General features: G+C 38.9%; 1 protein-coding gene across 2 annotated transcripts in view; it reads left to right on the plus strand.

Moving 5' to 3' along the window:
• Nucleotides 1-16,557, plus strand: part of RPTOR (regulatory associated protein of MTOR complex 1) — a 423,325-nt gene that overhangs the window by 315,202 nt on the left and 91,566 nt on the right. For both annotated transcript variants that reach the window (XM_070937688.1, XM_070937689.1), the window contains exons 18-20: nucleotides 2,863-2,980; nucleotides 6,354-6,494; nucleotides 8,160-8,318. In XM_070937688.1, the coding sequence (XP_070793789.1) occupies nucleotides 2,863-2,980; nucleotides 6,354-6,494; nucleotides 8,160-8,318 (418 nt within the window). The remainder of the gene's footprint in view (nucleotides 1-2,862; nucleotides 2,981-6,353; nucleotides 6,495-8,159; nucleotides 8,319-16,557) is intronic.

Here is a 16,557-nt window from a genome sequence, read left to right on the forward strand (position 1 = left end):
GGAATGATGCAATTTCTAAGAGACCTCTGAGACTTTTACACTGGAATCTGTCGGGAGTTTGGAATTTATTTGTAAAAGATTATACAACGTTAAAAGCCAGTTTGGTGTAATGGTTAAGGCATCAGTCCATGAGTTGCATTAGGTACAAATCCAGTTCGATGACTTTGGACCAGTCACTCTCTCTCAGCCCTAGGAAGGAGGCAATGGCAAACCACTTCTGAAAAAACCTTGCCAAGAAAACTGCAGGGAATAGTCCAGACAGTCTCAAAGATTTGGACGCGATTGAACAGAAGAAAACAATACAGTGTTCACAACCTTGAACAGAACCCATATTTTGTAGAAGGATATTATTATTATTATTATTATTATTATTATTATTATTATTATTATTATTAATTTTATTTCTATACCGCCCTTCTCCCGAAGGACTCAGGGCGGTGTACAGCCTGATTAAAAACACAAAGACAAACAAAATTTAAAAATAATTAAAATTATTAAATGATAGGCCCAATTATAAAACCCCAAATTTAAAATCCCATATTTAAAAACCAATTAAAATCTTTACATTGATAGCCCAGCCTGGCGGAACAACAAGGTTTTGAGGGCACAGCGAAATACACGGAGATCAGAGATTTTACGAATTTCTGGGGGCAGTTCATTCCAAAGGGCAGGGGCTCCTACAGAGAAGGCCCTCCCCCTGGGTGTCGCCAGCCGACATAATTTGGCCGATGGCACCCTGAGGAGACCCTCTCTGAGGGAGCGAACTGGCCGGTGGGAGGCTACTGGTGGCAGAAGACGGTCTCGAAGGTATCCAGATCCAATGCCATGGAGCGCTTTAAAGATGGTAACCAACACCTTGAATCGCACCCGGAAGACTACTGGGAGCCAGTGCAGCTCGCGCAGGAGGGGTGTCACATGGGTACAACGAGTTGCGCCCATAACCACTTGCGTGGCCGCATTCTGGACCAGTTGGAGCCTCCGGGTGCTTTTCAAGGGGAGCCCCATGTAGAGAGCATTGCAGTAGTCCAGTCGGGAGGTGACAAGGGCGTGAGTGACTGTGCACAAGGCGTCGCGATCCAGAAAGGGCTGCAACTGGTGGATCAGACGAACCTGATAAAAAGCCCCCCTGGCCACGGCCGTCATATGTTCTTCTAAAGACAGCCGTGCATCCCGGAGGACGCCCAGATTGCGAGCCCTCTCTGTGGGGGGTAAAGATTCACCCCCAATAGTCAGCAATGGCACCAGCTGACTATATCGCGACTCCGGGAGCCACAGCCAATCAGTCTTGGAGGAGTTGAGTCTGAGCCTATTTCTCCCCATCCAGACCCGCACGGCCTCCAGGCAGCGAGACATCACATCAAGGGCATTGTTGGGGTGGTTTGGGGTGGAGATGTACAGCTGAGTATCATCAGCGTACAGGTAGACTCTCACCCCAAAACCACGGATGATCTCACCCAGCGGCTTCACATAAATGTTGAACAGAAGGGGCGAGAGGACCGACCCCTGCGGCACTCCCCATGCAAGGCGCCTCGAAGTCGACCTCTGCCCCCCTGTCAACACGAACTGCGAGCGGTCGGAGAGGAAGGAAGAGAACCACCGCAAAACGGTGCCCCCTATTCCTAACCCCCTCAACTGCTGCAGCATGATACCATGGTCGATGGTATCAAAAGTCGCTGAGAGATCTAACAGGACCAGGACAGAGGAGCAACCCCTGTCCCGAGCCCTCCAGAGATCATCCACCAATGCGACCAATGCTGTTTCTGTGCTGTACCCCTGCCTGAAGCCCGACTGGTACGGGTCCAGATAGATAGCTTCATCCAGGTGCCTGGGCAGTTGTCGTGCCACCACACTCTCAACAACCTTCGCCACAAAACGAAGGTTGGAGACCGGATGGTAGTTGGCTAATTCAGTCGGGTCCAGGGAAGGCTTCTTGAGGAGGGGCCTCACCACCACCTCTTTCAAGGCAGCGGGAAAGGCACCCTCACTCAGAGAAGCACTTATAATCCCCTGGAGCCAGCCTCGTGCTTTCTGCTCTTCCTCCATTCCTGTTATATTTATAGATAGACAGGGTGATTGTGACATTGTACTCTAAGCAAGCTTAGGATAGATTTTCTCTGTTTAGCTAGATGGGATAGATGGTTTTCATTTTCTAAATTTAAAATCTTTGCCAGAAAGTAAAGGGCTGGAAGTGACTTTGAAAATCATTTACACTAATTCCCTGCCTATGGCTGGAAATCGTTACTCTTAACATCCCAAACAGATGGCCATCCAGGTTTGCTTAAACAACTCCAGGGAAGGAGAGCCCACCACCTTCCAAGCAGTTCCACTTTTGGGCAGCTCTTGCCATTAGATCTGTCTTGATGTCCTGCCAAAATGTACTTCCTTATAGTTTAAATCTATCATTTCTGGTACTGTCTTCAGAAATAACTCTGAGCTATGCATCATGTCTTCCTGCAGTGTTTTCCAAGCTAAGCGTACGCAATGTCTTTAACTGTTCTTTCTAATTCTTTTTTTCCCTTCCAGGCCGTTTATAATTTTGATTACTATTCTGTACATGCTGTCTGGCTTGTCAATGCAGTGACCCAAACTGAAGATGGAGTAAAAGAATGATGTCATTTTTTGAGTCTGGCATTAGTTTTAGTTTTAGTTGAAGCTTCCAGTAATTATTGCTTTAGCTAACTATGATAATGAAAGTATTACAGTAAATGTTCCTATAACTTCAGTGTTACTGATAGAATATCCTGCGTTATGCACTTCAAGCTATTTACCAGGCACTTGGTAACAGCTCTCCAGTGATGGAACATTCTTGGGGTTAACTTGTTGGGGTTCAGAGATCTATTTTTCATCTTTGTTTCTCAACAGGAGTTAGTTGTGGCACTGAGTCACCATGTGGTTCAATATGAAACCAATTTCTGCACAGTTGCCTTACAGTTTATGGAAGAAGAGAAGAACTATGCATTGCCCTCACCTGCTGCTCCAGGTACTCTATCACCTTCTTTGGAAGTACAATGTTTTAGAAGTTGATTCTGTGAGCTATCTTTTTTAACAGGAAATGGGGGGGGGGAATCTTATTTCCTTCTCCCATTTTCTTGAATCGTATTAGTTTATCTGAGGTCTAAAAGTGACAAAAATCCCAATTCTGTTGGAAAACAAGATAAAAAATAAAATTCAACTTGTTTGAAATGCTTGAACTCCCCTAGCATTATGCTAATTCATATGTAACACCAGCAGTTTATTTTTTTTTTATGTAAAGCATTTATATCCTGCTGATCAGTTTAAGAAGCTCCTAGAACAGCTTACATAACAATATTTTAAAGCAAAAACTCAGTCCCTGGGTTTTTAGCTTTACAATCTTATAGTATCAAAAGAAAAAGATGCAGAATGAAAAGGAAAACAAGAAAACAGACAACTTCTCCCATGATTCCTGCAGAAGGCAACTGTGATAAGAAACAGCCAAAGAATACCCTCAGCAGCAGAACAGATAGTTCTGTGGCTTGTCTTTATATGGCATTTTGGCCTTGCTGGCCATTGAAGAAGACAGCCAGATGTTTAGGTGCAAGTGGGGAAAAGCCCACATTCGGACTGGGATTTTACCTGTTTCTTCTCTCCTTTCTCCTAATGCATTTGATTTGTGTTGAAAGATTTGTTTGGGGGGGGACCAGTGGTGGGTTTCAAAAAATTTTACTACCGGTTCTGTGGGCATGGCTTGGTGGGCGTGGCGTGGCTTGGTGGGCATGGATTTGTGGGCATGGCAGTGGAAGGATACTGTAAAATCTCCATTCCCTCCCCATTCCAGGGGAAAGATACTGCAAAATCCCCATTTCCTCCCAATCAGCTGGGACTCGGGAGGCAGAGAATAGATGGGGGCAGGACCAGTCAGAGGTGGTATTTACCAGTTCTCCAAACTACTCAAAATTTCTGCTACCGGTTCTTCAGAACTGGTCAGAACCTGCTGAAACCCACCTCTGGGGGGGACAATTGGTTTATTTAGATAAAAGTTTCCTGTTTTTCATTCCCTGTGAATTCCTTCTGTGAAATAATGCCTCCCCCCAAAATATTAAAATAGTCTCTTCCCTCCTAAATTTCAGAAAGTCTAAAAACTTAGTTGTTCTATTAAACCTTGAGGGCAGGATGTTGTGACTGTTCTTCTGCACAGTGATTAGATTCTTTGGTTTAAAGTCCCAATTTATTTATGTGCTTTATACATTTTACTTCTGATTTACTGTATTTTTCTTTAAATCCAAATTAGAAGGTTGTGAAATTATATGCTGCTAGGAGTAAATTTGTTTGAAACAGTTTATATGTACCCTATAAATAAAATGTGTACTTTAATAGCTACTGTGCCTTAAAGGGGGGGAGGGCATTTTAAAAAGTGGAAACATAGACCAACATTATTTGTATAGGAAGTAAATGGTTATAAATAAAATGCACAAGAAGCTGTCTTTGGTGTGCATTATAAAAGCTTTTTTTATAGCCGACTAACTAAGTCTGCCTTTTGGAGAAAAATGAGATTAAAAAAATAAAAATTGCAAGCAGTCATTACATAATGGAATTCTTTGGGTAAATATTTAGGCAGGAAAAAGATCATTAAGCTTTTTTTGTTTGCTGTTTTATTGTAATAGCCAGACTCGCACCTCAGCAGTGATAACTTGCTGAACTCAAATGAGGTCAGCTTTGTTTGGGGCTGTCACGTAAATCTCATAACTAGCAGTTCTTACATGGTAGCAGTCTGTACATTTTCCTCTACTTTAAATAAGGAAATTGAAATAGTATCTAAGTTTTAAAATGTTACTTCTGAGAAATCCCATTGATTGTCCCATTGATACTAAACTAGAACATTTGTCCCATTAATACTGAACTAGAACATTTGTTAAAAGGAACGAAGAGAAGCAGTCTAGCCTTTCAATTTGTTGCTTGCGGAGTCCATCGTGCTCGCTGAGCTTGGTTGTTTTCTTGTAGACATTTTATTACTCTACTGTGCCACTGTTACTCTTCAGTGCCAGAAGAGAGTAGGGTTTGCTGTCTGTTTATACATATAGTTTATACATAGAGGCTTGCCCTGTCAGTGTTGATGGGAGTCTTGTTTTCTTCTTCTGCTAGTTCCTTGATTAAGCCATTGTTTATTGTTTATTCATTTGTTTACCTAAGCTGATTTGTTCCTTGATTTGTTACCCATTTGTATATTGCCTAGAACAGGGGTGTCAAACTCGATTTCATTGAGGGCCGCATCAGGGTTGTATTTGACCTCGGGGGGCCAGGGTAGGCATGGTCATGGTGGGCGTGGTCATGGTAGGTGTGACCAGCTCGAAGTCACTCGTGTCGGGGGTACCCGTGGTTGCCAAATGCTAAGGCAGGGCTTTCCTCAGACCCTCCCTCACTCTTATAATTTCCTTCCTTCCTTCCTTCCTTCCTTCCTTCCTTCCTTCCTTCCTTCCTTCCTTCCTTCCTTCCCTTCCCTTCCCTTCCCTTCCCTTCCCTTTCCTTTCCTTTCCTTTCCTTTCCTTTCCTTTCCTTTCTTCCCTCCTTCCTTTTCTTTTTTCCTTCCCTCTTCATTCTCCTTTCTTCTAACTTCCCCTCTTTCCTTATATTTCCTTCCATGCTCTCTTCCCATCTGTCCTTTTTTTTCTTTGTCTGTCAGTTTCTTTCTGACTTTCTTCTTTCCCTTTCTCCTTTCCTGTCCTTTCTTGCATGCTCAAATGCAAAAGAGGAAACATTTCTCCTTTTGTTTTGTTTTTTAGTTTGTTTTGCTAGCCCTCTGCCATCGAAAACGGAGCTCGGGAGGGCCATGTATCCCCCCCCGGCCCCGTTTTTGGCCGCAACAGCCTCCTGCAGCCCTCTGCCAGCAAAAACAGAGCTTGGGGGGGGGGCTGCACACACACCCTCGAGCTCTGTTTTTGCTGGCAGAGGGCTGCAGGAGGCCGTTGTGGCCAAAACAGGGCCTGGGGGGCTGTACGTGGCCCTCCGGAGCTCTGTTTTCAGTGGCAGAGGGACCGTGGGCTGGTCCTTTGCTGTTTCCAGGTGGCCCTGTAGGCCAGATCTAAGCATCAGGTGGGCATTGAGTTTGACACCCCTGGCCTAGAAGATACATTTTTGAATATATTAAATTTATATGCCACCCATCTCCCGGTTCAAGGCAACTCTGGACTGTAAAAGATAAAAGGAAGTCAACTGCCATCCAAAGTCATTTCTAGGTAGGTGTCAAATAAATTGATCCTAGACAGGTGTCAAGTAAATTGAATAAATAAATAATAAACCTTTGCCTAAGGGGCAGCAGTGGCTACTATCATTGACTTACTTGAAACTGTTACTTGTTTACTATTTTGCGGGAATAAATATTTCTATTGCCTCCATAGAGGGTGGAAGTCTGACTCCAGTCCGAGATAATCCATGTACTCCAAAACTCCGTTCTGTCAGCTCCTATGGAAATATTCGAGCAGTCACTACAGCAAGGAACTTGAATAAGTCTTTGCAGAATCTCAGTTTGAATGAAGAATGTAAGATAACTTTTCATTTTTTAAAATATATATATTTATATAACCTTATATCATGTGTGCATTTGGATCTACAGCAGAAATGGCACAGTTAAAAGTGGACAGTCTCTAATTACTATTTGTAAATAGCGTGACATGGCATCGGATCCTGAAAATCATGACCAGAAGTATATTCCTTGGCAAAAGTGATATATTTGTCCTGTCGACTATAGTCCCTGTGCCTCTCCCAAAACGAGTGCTGAAAGAGAAGAGAGAGGGGGAAAAAATCTTGCTGTAACAAAAGTTGCATACATATGTAATAACTTCATCTGATTTTCAGTTACAGACAGTCCTCAACTTATAACCATTCGTTTAGTTACAGTTTGAAGTCACAATGGCACTGATAAAAGTGACCTATGAGCATTTTTCACACTTATGACTATTGCAGTAGCCCCGTGTTCACGTGATCAAAATTTGGATGCTTGGCAACTAGCATGTATTTATGATGATTGTAGAGTCCCAAGGTCATGTGATCATTTTTTCAATGAGGGGAAGTCAATGGGGAAGTCAGATTCATTTAACAACCCATGTTGCTAACTTAACAACTGCAGTGATTCACTGAACAACTACAGCAAGAAAGGTCATAAAATGGGGCAAAACTCACTTAACAACTGTTTTGCTTAGCAATGGAAACTTTGGGCTCAAGTGTGGTCATAATTAAAGGACCACCTTGTATATTCCCTTATCTAGAAGCAAGTCGTGATGCTACCATATCCCAAAGGTTCTTCAACCCATAGGTAAGTTTGCAGGGAAAACAGGTAGCTGCAGCCCTGAAAAAAGAGATGGAGGAAAAAAATCCGTCTTTTTATGAGTTTCTTTTCACATATAGCTTTTAGGACATAGCCAGTTCCTTGATGGAGGGACATGAAACCAGCAAACCTCCCACACCTATTATTCCCTAAATTCTATTGTTTTAATCTTTTCTACATATCTTTTCCCACTTTTTTACAGAAAAACATGTATCTGGCAGGACTCCCAAATCATTCATGCATCCCCAAAATATTTCCATATTACAAAGTTGCATATGTCTGCTAATTTCTGCTGTCGGATACGTTTTAGTATTTAAATTAACAGTGGTATGATCTTCTGTTTCTCCATTACTGACCATACTGTTAGTTAGTTAGAGTTAGAATAATTTTATTGTCACTTTGAATGTACATTGATCGGCATACATTAAAATGAAATTTCGTTGCATACAGCTCTCAAAGGGTCACCACCTCCAATATACACTACATAAACATGACAAAATAAATAAATAAATAAATACAAAATTATGCATATACCCATATATATTATATGACACAGAGAAACAAGAAGATGATATGATACTCCTTCTGAAATAGTATTTTTTGACTTTTCAAGAATAGAGACAGAACCAGTATGTTAACTTCTAAAATAAAACTTATTTAGAGCAGGCTAAGCCTCAGAGAGATGGAGCCTGGTGACAAAATGATGGAACTAATGCCACACTACAGTCACTAGGATTTCTGCATGTGGCTAATAGATACTACTGCAAAACCAAGTATATCCCTTCTCCCTCAAATTTCCACATGCAACTCAAACTTTATTGAGTGTAGTCCTTGCATAAGTGTTTTGTTCAACGTCTGCATCCTTATTGTTATTCAACAGCTGGAAGCTCTGTTGCATTTTCCCCTGGGAATCTGAGCACCAGCAGCAGCGCCAGCAGCACCTTGGGCAGCCCTGAAAATGAAGAATATATCTTGTCTTTCGAGACAATTGACAAGATGAGGAGAGTCAGTTCCTACTCATCACTGACTTCTCTGATAGGTAAGCCTAAACGTTTTCAAGCCAGTTTATTTATAACACAGAGGATGGGATGAAAAGGTCAACAATTGCTCCAAGCCAACATCATTGTGGTAGAAGGAGTAGAAAATGATGATTAAAAGTTTTGGGGAAAGAACAGATCGATTCACAATGCAACAATTTTCATGTGGGCATGTGTCAATTTTCTATCCAGGATATTTTTTTCCTACAAATTTAAGCAAAAGAAGCAAATATTGATTGGAATTTGTAACGGAGCTATTAAACAGGCAGCTCATGGTATATGGCCTATGGTCTCCTCTTAACTCACTATTTTGTTAAAATGATATTTTTGTAATCAGCAATGTTCCTTTCTGATTTGTTTGTTGATTATTTAGTTTGTATCTCATTTTTTTCCTAGCTAGGTAGAAAACTCAGGAGCAATCCTTCCAAGCAGTAAACTAGCATAGCTTATTATTACTACAATGGTCACTTAAACTCTTTGGGCAGGATAGGCAGTCACCATCTTGGAGTAAAGCTTCTTTGCCTGTATCATGATGCCAACTGCACAATAATGTTGTTGACAGCTCAGATTAAAGGTTCCATGGATATGGACTGCTAGTATGTGCCACTCCCTTTGCCCAAATACCTTTATAAAATCACCTTCCACCATCATTAGAAAATAAACAAGAGGCAAAACTATGATAGGTTGCAAATAAGGAGTCGACATTTCTAGGTAGAAGGATCAAGGGTTGATCCTTGGGCTGCATGGACAAATAGTCTGACCTAGATTATTTGGCATTTCTTTCCAGCAGATGCATTGGCACTCAGTGTTTAATGTGAATATTATCAACTCACAAGGGAGTTAGAAATTGTTTTTAAAACTGCTATCTATTATTTTTTCATTCCTCCCTTCTGATCACCAACTCTGCAGCTCCTCTTGCATATAATATGTTTTGTGGTGAGTGGGATTTTTGAGATTATTCTTGGGATTATGATCCAACTAAATTACTAGTCACATTGGGAATATAATGCAGAAAAGCTGCAATATAGCCAATCAAATTCAAAAACATTAAAAAGCGAAATGACAAAAGAACAAGAAACTGACAAATACTTTTTACTGGTTTGGGAAACAGAAATAAAAGAACATATTGTCTGCAGAGGATGAAAATTGTGTACCTTATATCATCTCTTTTACAATACTCTGGCGCCTCAATTGCTCCTTTTTTAAAGCTTGATATTTCCCCACTGTTTTCTTCAAATGTTCAAAAGAGTTTAATTTGTTACCAGAATTTCAAAAAAGTTAAAGTCAAAGAAAGAAACTGAAAATAAGCAAAAAAAAAAAAAAAATGACCCAAAGCAATATTCCAATACTCCCCTTATTCGTATTCTGCCAGGAACAGCTCATATCCAGCTCTAAACAACATAGCTTCTGGAAGTGGTTTAAAATTCATAACTTGCACAAAATCCCATTACTTTCAGCACCTACCTTTTAAATGATGGGGGATTCTTCCCCCTCGTGACTTCTTTCTTCCACCTTCCCACTTTGTAGAAGAGTCTTCCTTCCTTTCAGCTGCAGTGTAAAGAAAATCATTTTAAAATGTTGAACGATCCATATGTTTAACTTTAGAGATGGTAGACTTACATTAATTCTTTAAAAAGCTGCAGGGTAGCGTTACTCATATAAAAAATAATAATATTTAGCAATATAGTTGTGATTTAGAAGAGTTCCTGTAGTTGGCTGAGAAAATGGCTCTTTTGCGTAGATATACTCTCAGGTTCCATTTTTGACCTGGGTAGCAAGAGTGAGAATGTCTGTAAGGAATCACTGCTGGTCAGGTTAGATCATGGTTTTCCAACTTTTTGGTTTGGCTGGACCATATTGAGTAAAGAAGAATTATCCTGGGCCACATGTAAATATATATCATATAGTTAATGTGTATAAATCAGGTAATGATAGGTTTTGTCTGATGCAAGAAGTCAGGAACCAGGATGAGTTCAAAAGTACTACAAGTTTATTTCATACTATCTTTACACAAGAATCTGAACTACTAACAGTCAAGGAGAATTGGTGTCAACAGGGGGCTAGAATTGCAACTCTTCTGGGGCCATAGGTATTCCAGATTGATGATGCATTTGACACACCCTCGGGCTCAGCCTGGTTGTCTCACACAAGTTTACGATCTTGTGGAGCCATATTACTAGCTATCCATGTGGACCATGGGCTGTGGGTTGGACATGCCTGGATTAGTGCTGCAATACATGACCAATATAACCCAGAGATAGATTCATCTGACACTATATAAGGCTGTTTCATATGAACAGAACCTGCACTTGATGCTTTAGCATATGAAAACATCTCCCAATTACAGTATATCACATTAATTAGTCATCTTTAAAATTATGGAATTAGCATCATTATGGCGCTTAGAGATTAACACTAGGCTTTACTGCAGACCTCCTCCTGAAATTACCAGAAATTGTACTTTCTGATGAGACAGAAGGGAGAAGAATATGAAATATATTAACTTTAATTACATTGAAACCAAATCAGATTTAGTTTTATGCTAGCTCCACCAGTTCTTTATGCATTCCCCCAGCATACCACTTGGAGGTCAAGTGAAGGTCCAGCTTAAAAAGGATCACACATGTGTGGCTTGGAGAATAAAAGAATATAGATCCCAAGGAGTTTCAAATTGAACATTTAACACACTGGAGGAGAGGAAAAAGGGCTGGTGGAGCAAAGTAATTAAAGAAATTATATTCATTATTTTAGTTATGTGTGCTTCAGCTTGAAAATTGGAGCACGTCTATCATGGGATCAATAGGATGGATATCATTACAGAAGAAAAGTAAAGGAACACAGGAAAATATTATGAATTCAGGTCATTGCAGTTTTGAAAAGGATATGATGATCAAGGGGAGACAGAATAGATTTTGATGAGGGCAGTAATACATAAGGCAGTTCATTGGAGAGTTTGCCCTAAGACAGAGAGGTCAAAAGAAAAAGCCAAGGAGCTGATTGGAGGGGAGTGAAAATCACAACGAAGTGGAACTAAGGCAAAGAAGAAAGCAAGACAGTATTAAGGTCTGAAACAATGGTTAAGACAGAGCTCTACAATACTTGGGGATGTACTGTAAAGAGTAGTAGGTTCCAATGAATTAATTTCAGAGGTAGAAATGCAGTGGGCAAGTGAATAGGCAAAAGCTGATCAGATCGCACTTGTAGGAATGCCGCAATTATTAGAATATGCTTTAAAGGAGAGAGCAATAACAGTGTCTTGAGGGAAGCAGAATCAGAAGTTGAAAATATTAAGAATGGAAAAATCATAGGCAGTGATGGGTTCCCTGGCTTAGGAAACAGCAGTTCCCAAGAAAGAAAACAAGAAAAGCCAAAAGTAAATAATTAGGTGATACTGTATGTGCAGCAGGGAGTTTGAGAGGAAAGAGAAAAAGGAAATATAAAAGCCTCTGTCAACTTATGTTTAATTCTTGTCAGCTTCATGGATATGTCCATATAATTTTCTTGGCAAACAATTTGGAAATGGTTTTGGCACTGTCTTCTTCCAGGAATTTTTTTTACCGGTAAATTCCCAGTCAATCCTGCAGCTCCATTATTTCCTGCTGGTTTTCCATCTAAATAATAATGTCCAATCCTTCCTCCTTAACATACACCTGCACAACACAGAGAGCTTTTTAAAGATCAGACATAAAAAATGCAGTTTACCTTAGAAGAATTATTTGGTTGAAAAACAACATCCTGCACTTTGGGTACCACTAGGCTCAGTTGAGCCTATGATGAAATGGCTGAAATGGCTTTCCCTTTAAACCTTGATCCTAGTGTGATGGGGGGGGGGAGTAAGGATTAGTAAGAAATGACTGTTAATAAATTGTATTTCGTCAGCAGCAACATTTCTAGGTAGGAGAAATAATCAGAGGAAATAATTTTTCAATAGTGAAACTCTCATTGTCATTCTGAATATTAAGAGATGAAAAATATACAGCTTTCCAAATGTTGCTGTTCCCAATTTTCCCCAATCCATGGTTGTCTTGAACCACTATGTTTGGGTCACTATTAAATCGCTTTATTTAAAACTGTAAGTATTACTTCTCATGTTCATGCATCTCCAGACATCATTCTTAACTGCAGTTTAGCTTGAAAATGAAACTACCTAGATACATGAAGACATGAATAGGTATAAAAACAAATGAATAAACTTCAGGAATTTACCTAAAAGGGTACTTCCAAGTGATGTTTACAGAACAGCTTCCCTATTTGGTGACTGAAGTTTTGTTATTATCATTAAAATATCTTGTCCTTCCTCAACAAGCCCAGGGCTGCATAACACACATTCTTATTTTCTCCACCTTTGTAATGCTGATTTGCCAGAGAGAGTCCTTGGGCTCTGGGGCTGAGGAGGGATTTTAATTCCCATCTCTCCGGCTGAAGTCCAGCATTTTTGCTGCCACCCCTGAAGCCACTTGATTTGTGGTCCTTGAAACCCTCTGTATAGTTTGGTTGTGATTCAGTGTTTTCAGTAAATAGGAATCAAAGCTCCAGCGCAATTAACATTTAAACAGCAAAGAACAATATCAGCCCCATCCAAGAAGTACCAAAGAAAGAAAAAGAAAAAATTTAGCCTTGTTCTCAGGTATGATGTCAGTATAACCAGTTTTTATCCTTGCCTTGTCTACTGTAACCCTCTACCATTATCCAAAAAATTAAGTGACCCCCCCCCTCCTGAATCACCTCACAAGCTCTTTCCCCACTAAGAAAGTGAACTCTCAAATAAAAATTTAGGGGCCATTTTCCAATAAAAGGAATCTTATTCAGTTATTCAGAATACTTATTAAGTAAATAAAACAATTGACAAAAATTTAAAAACTGCATATTAAAAGAGAGATTATTATAATAAAGAATTCCTTCGCCTTCTTTCAACCCTCGTCTGAGGTTTAAATAATAAAATGGCATTCTGCAGTTTTGGTACAACCGTTGCGTCGTTTTTTTACAAAATAAAAAAAGGAAATCTGATTGATTAATCGTGGCACTATTTTTGTCAGTCGGAATGCTTTAATCATTTAATCTCTGTAGCATTGCAGTCCTTTTTTTAATTACCTGTCATATTACAAAATATACATGATATAAGAGAACATACTCATTAATGCAACAGCATAGGATTGAAGATGTATTTTTAGATAGCTGAAGGATTTATAGAAAGTTTATTTTACATTGCTCGTTCAGGTGCATAAATTTTTCAGTCATTGATTGCCATAAAGGCTAACAACCTCTTTTTCCTGAGCATTTTATGAGCTCTCACCAAAAAAAAAAATCCTATTCCCCCTTTCCCTCCTGCTGCCTTCCATGTAATATACCTATTTAGGAGGAGCATCAGCTGGAAGCAGAGAAAATTCTCACTGTTCCTGATGGCACGATGGCTCTGGATCCTCCATTGTGCTCTTAGAAATGCTGCTGAGTCTTTTTAACTGTTGCTTCCTCCTGGCTTGGTATATTCAAACAGGAAATTAAAACTGAAAAACCTCCTCTTTGTTGCCAAGGTCAGAGAAAGAACTTAAAGATCAACCGTCTATCATCTGCTGCTAGTTAATCTGTTTTCTCTGTTGCTAGTTAATCTCCTCCCTGATTAATTTTGAAAGGGGGAAGAGAAGCAGAAAATGTTGGGAATGGCTAATGGGGGAGGAAGTGGTACATACTTTGCTTTGAGCTCCTAGAGAAAGGTAGGGTGTACATCAAATGGGTAAATAAAGAAGAAAAGCTTTACCCAGCGAATTTAACTCAGACTGTAATTGGCATAGCTTTTCTGAACAAGAGGAGCTCATTTCTGAACCCTCCAATTTACAAATTTGGCACAAGCATTGCAACTGCAAATTATGGTGAATTCCCGCAGCGTTCAGTCTCTCAGTAAGCCAGGCATCTGAGAGAAATGGCACCGCAGCTGCTCTAACTTGTACGTGCGTACCATTCAGCCAGGCCCCTTTCAGCTGAAGGGGTTGAAAAATGCAAGCCACTTGAAGTGTCCTGATTGCGACTGTTAAATTGAATAAAGGGCCATGCATAGCTGAATGTAAACTTAAAAGCTCCCAGCAAAGAAGGGCTATTTACTTCTCCTGTTCTTGTTAAAGGGAATCATTTTGAAACACTCTGTACTTTAAGGCCCATTTAACCAATTTTGAATTGGCCCAGCTAATTACAGAGCCGTCATTTTTATAGAGATTTTATTAAACGTTACAATTAAAATGGTGGGACCTAATACAAACTTCAAAAAGAATAAAAGGAAAACATGCAGGAAAAAGGAAAAAAAAACTAGAAAAGAAAGAAAAAATAAGAATAAAGTAAAGAAAAAGAAATATCTAACTATGGGTATAGCAATTTAAAAAAAAAACATTTAGATTTATACACTGCTCCATAGTGCTTTACAGCACTCTCTGGGTAGTTTACAATGTCAGCATATTTCCCCCAATAATCTGGGTCCTCATTTTACCCATCTCAGAAGGATGGAAGTCTGAGTCATCCTTGAGTCCTGTCAAGATCGAACTCCTGGCAGGGCAGAGTTAGCCTGCAATACTGCATTCTAACCACTGTGTCACCACGGCTCCTATACCAAAGGATATAATTGAGTAACTTAATATTAAAATGATTACTAACAATAGTAATATGTGGGGGATTCTTCAGATATCAATAGATGGGAATCATTAAACCTTAACCTGTGGAGAAAAGTGAACAATGTCAACATGAATATTATTCTCAGATTAATTCATATTCTGAGAGGAATTCCAGTTTATATGCCTGGAAAATATTTTCAAAAAATAAATTGTTTGTTTACAAAATTCCTATGGGTTGTTCAATTCTGAAAATATCTTTACAGAAAATGTCATTACCAATTAATGAGAGAGGCTTTGATTTTCTGAATTTGGAGCTATATATTTAATAGAATTGATATAAATACAGAATCAATATTCCTTAAGTGGATGGGTAACCAAATTATTAACTCCATTCTGATTTGGGCCAATTAATAGAATATCCTACTATTTTACTAAAGGCACCTTATCTTTTGTATAAATACTGGGATAATAATACAAAGTTTGAAAATAAACAAAAGAATGTCATCTGCAAGTTAAACAAATTTATGTTCAACTGAGTTGTTTATTACTCCATAGATCTCCCTGTGGTGTCTAGCACAAGGGTTCCATGCAGCATGGATGGAAGAAATATCCTTGCCTTGTTCTTCTAAACAGTGGAAAGGCAGGAGAAAATATGCCATTAATTTTCACTTTAGATGTAGGTGACCCATATAATATCTTAATCCATTTTATGAATTCCAAAAGAAATCTAGAAGACCTCCAAGATCCCTTCCAACTCTGAAGGGACCAACTATTCTATTCTATTCTATTCTATTCTATTCTATTCTATTCTATTCTATTCTATTCTATTCTATTCTATTCTATTCTAATACAGCCTTTTGTCAAAGGCTTTTTCAGCCTTTTTCAGCATCCAATTATAAAATTGCAAATAGATCTTTATTTTTATTCATGTCTATTAGATCTACAACTAACCTAATGTTATCTGCTGCCTGCCTAATTTTTATAAACCCTGCTTGATCATTCTTAACAACAAACAATATCACTTGCTACAATCCATTTGCTAACACTGCTGTTAAAATCTTTGCATCAGTGTTAATCAACAAGACAGGATGATAATTAGAACACTGAGTATTATCTTATTTGCTTTTGGTACAACTGTCATACCGGTAGAAACCTAGTTAAATGTCAGTGATAAAATTCTGTTATCAAATATTTCTTCATATACTTGACAAAATTTTGGTACCAAAAGATCTATGATTGTTTTATACTACCTAATAGGGAACTCATCTCGGCCTGGTATTTTAACACTTGTTATTTTTAAAATTATTTGTTTAATCTCTAAACAATACAGATACTAGAACTAATAGATGTTGATGTTGTGTATCATCTATATATGCTAAATTAATTTTATTTTAAAAGTCCTCTGTATCTTCTTTCAATATATTCTCTGGTTTACTGTATAATTCTGAATAAAATTTTAAAAATTGATAATTTATGTCAATTGAAGTTTTATACATTTAATCTCTTTTGATAATTTTAGTAGCTCATCACTTTCTCTTAAAGTACAACAAATGATCTCTTCTTCACATATCTCATTTGTTATCTATAAATAAATGTTTAAAGCCTCATTGTTCATCAAAAGTCCATTAAGGGTTACCAGCAATAA

This window comes from Pituophis catenifer, unplaced genomic scaffold (genome assembly GCF_029215685.1).
Source record: "Pituophis catenifer annectens isolate HBS135680 unplaced genomic scaffold, rPitCat1.0.hap2 SCAF_2, whole genome shotgun sequence".
NCBI classification, from domain to species: domain Eukaryota; kingdom Metazoa; phylum Chordata; class Lepidosauria; order Squamata; family Colubridae; genus Pituophis; species Pituophis catenifer.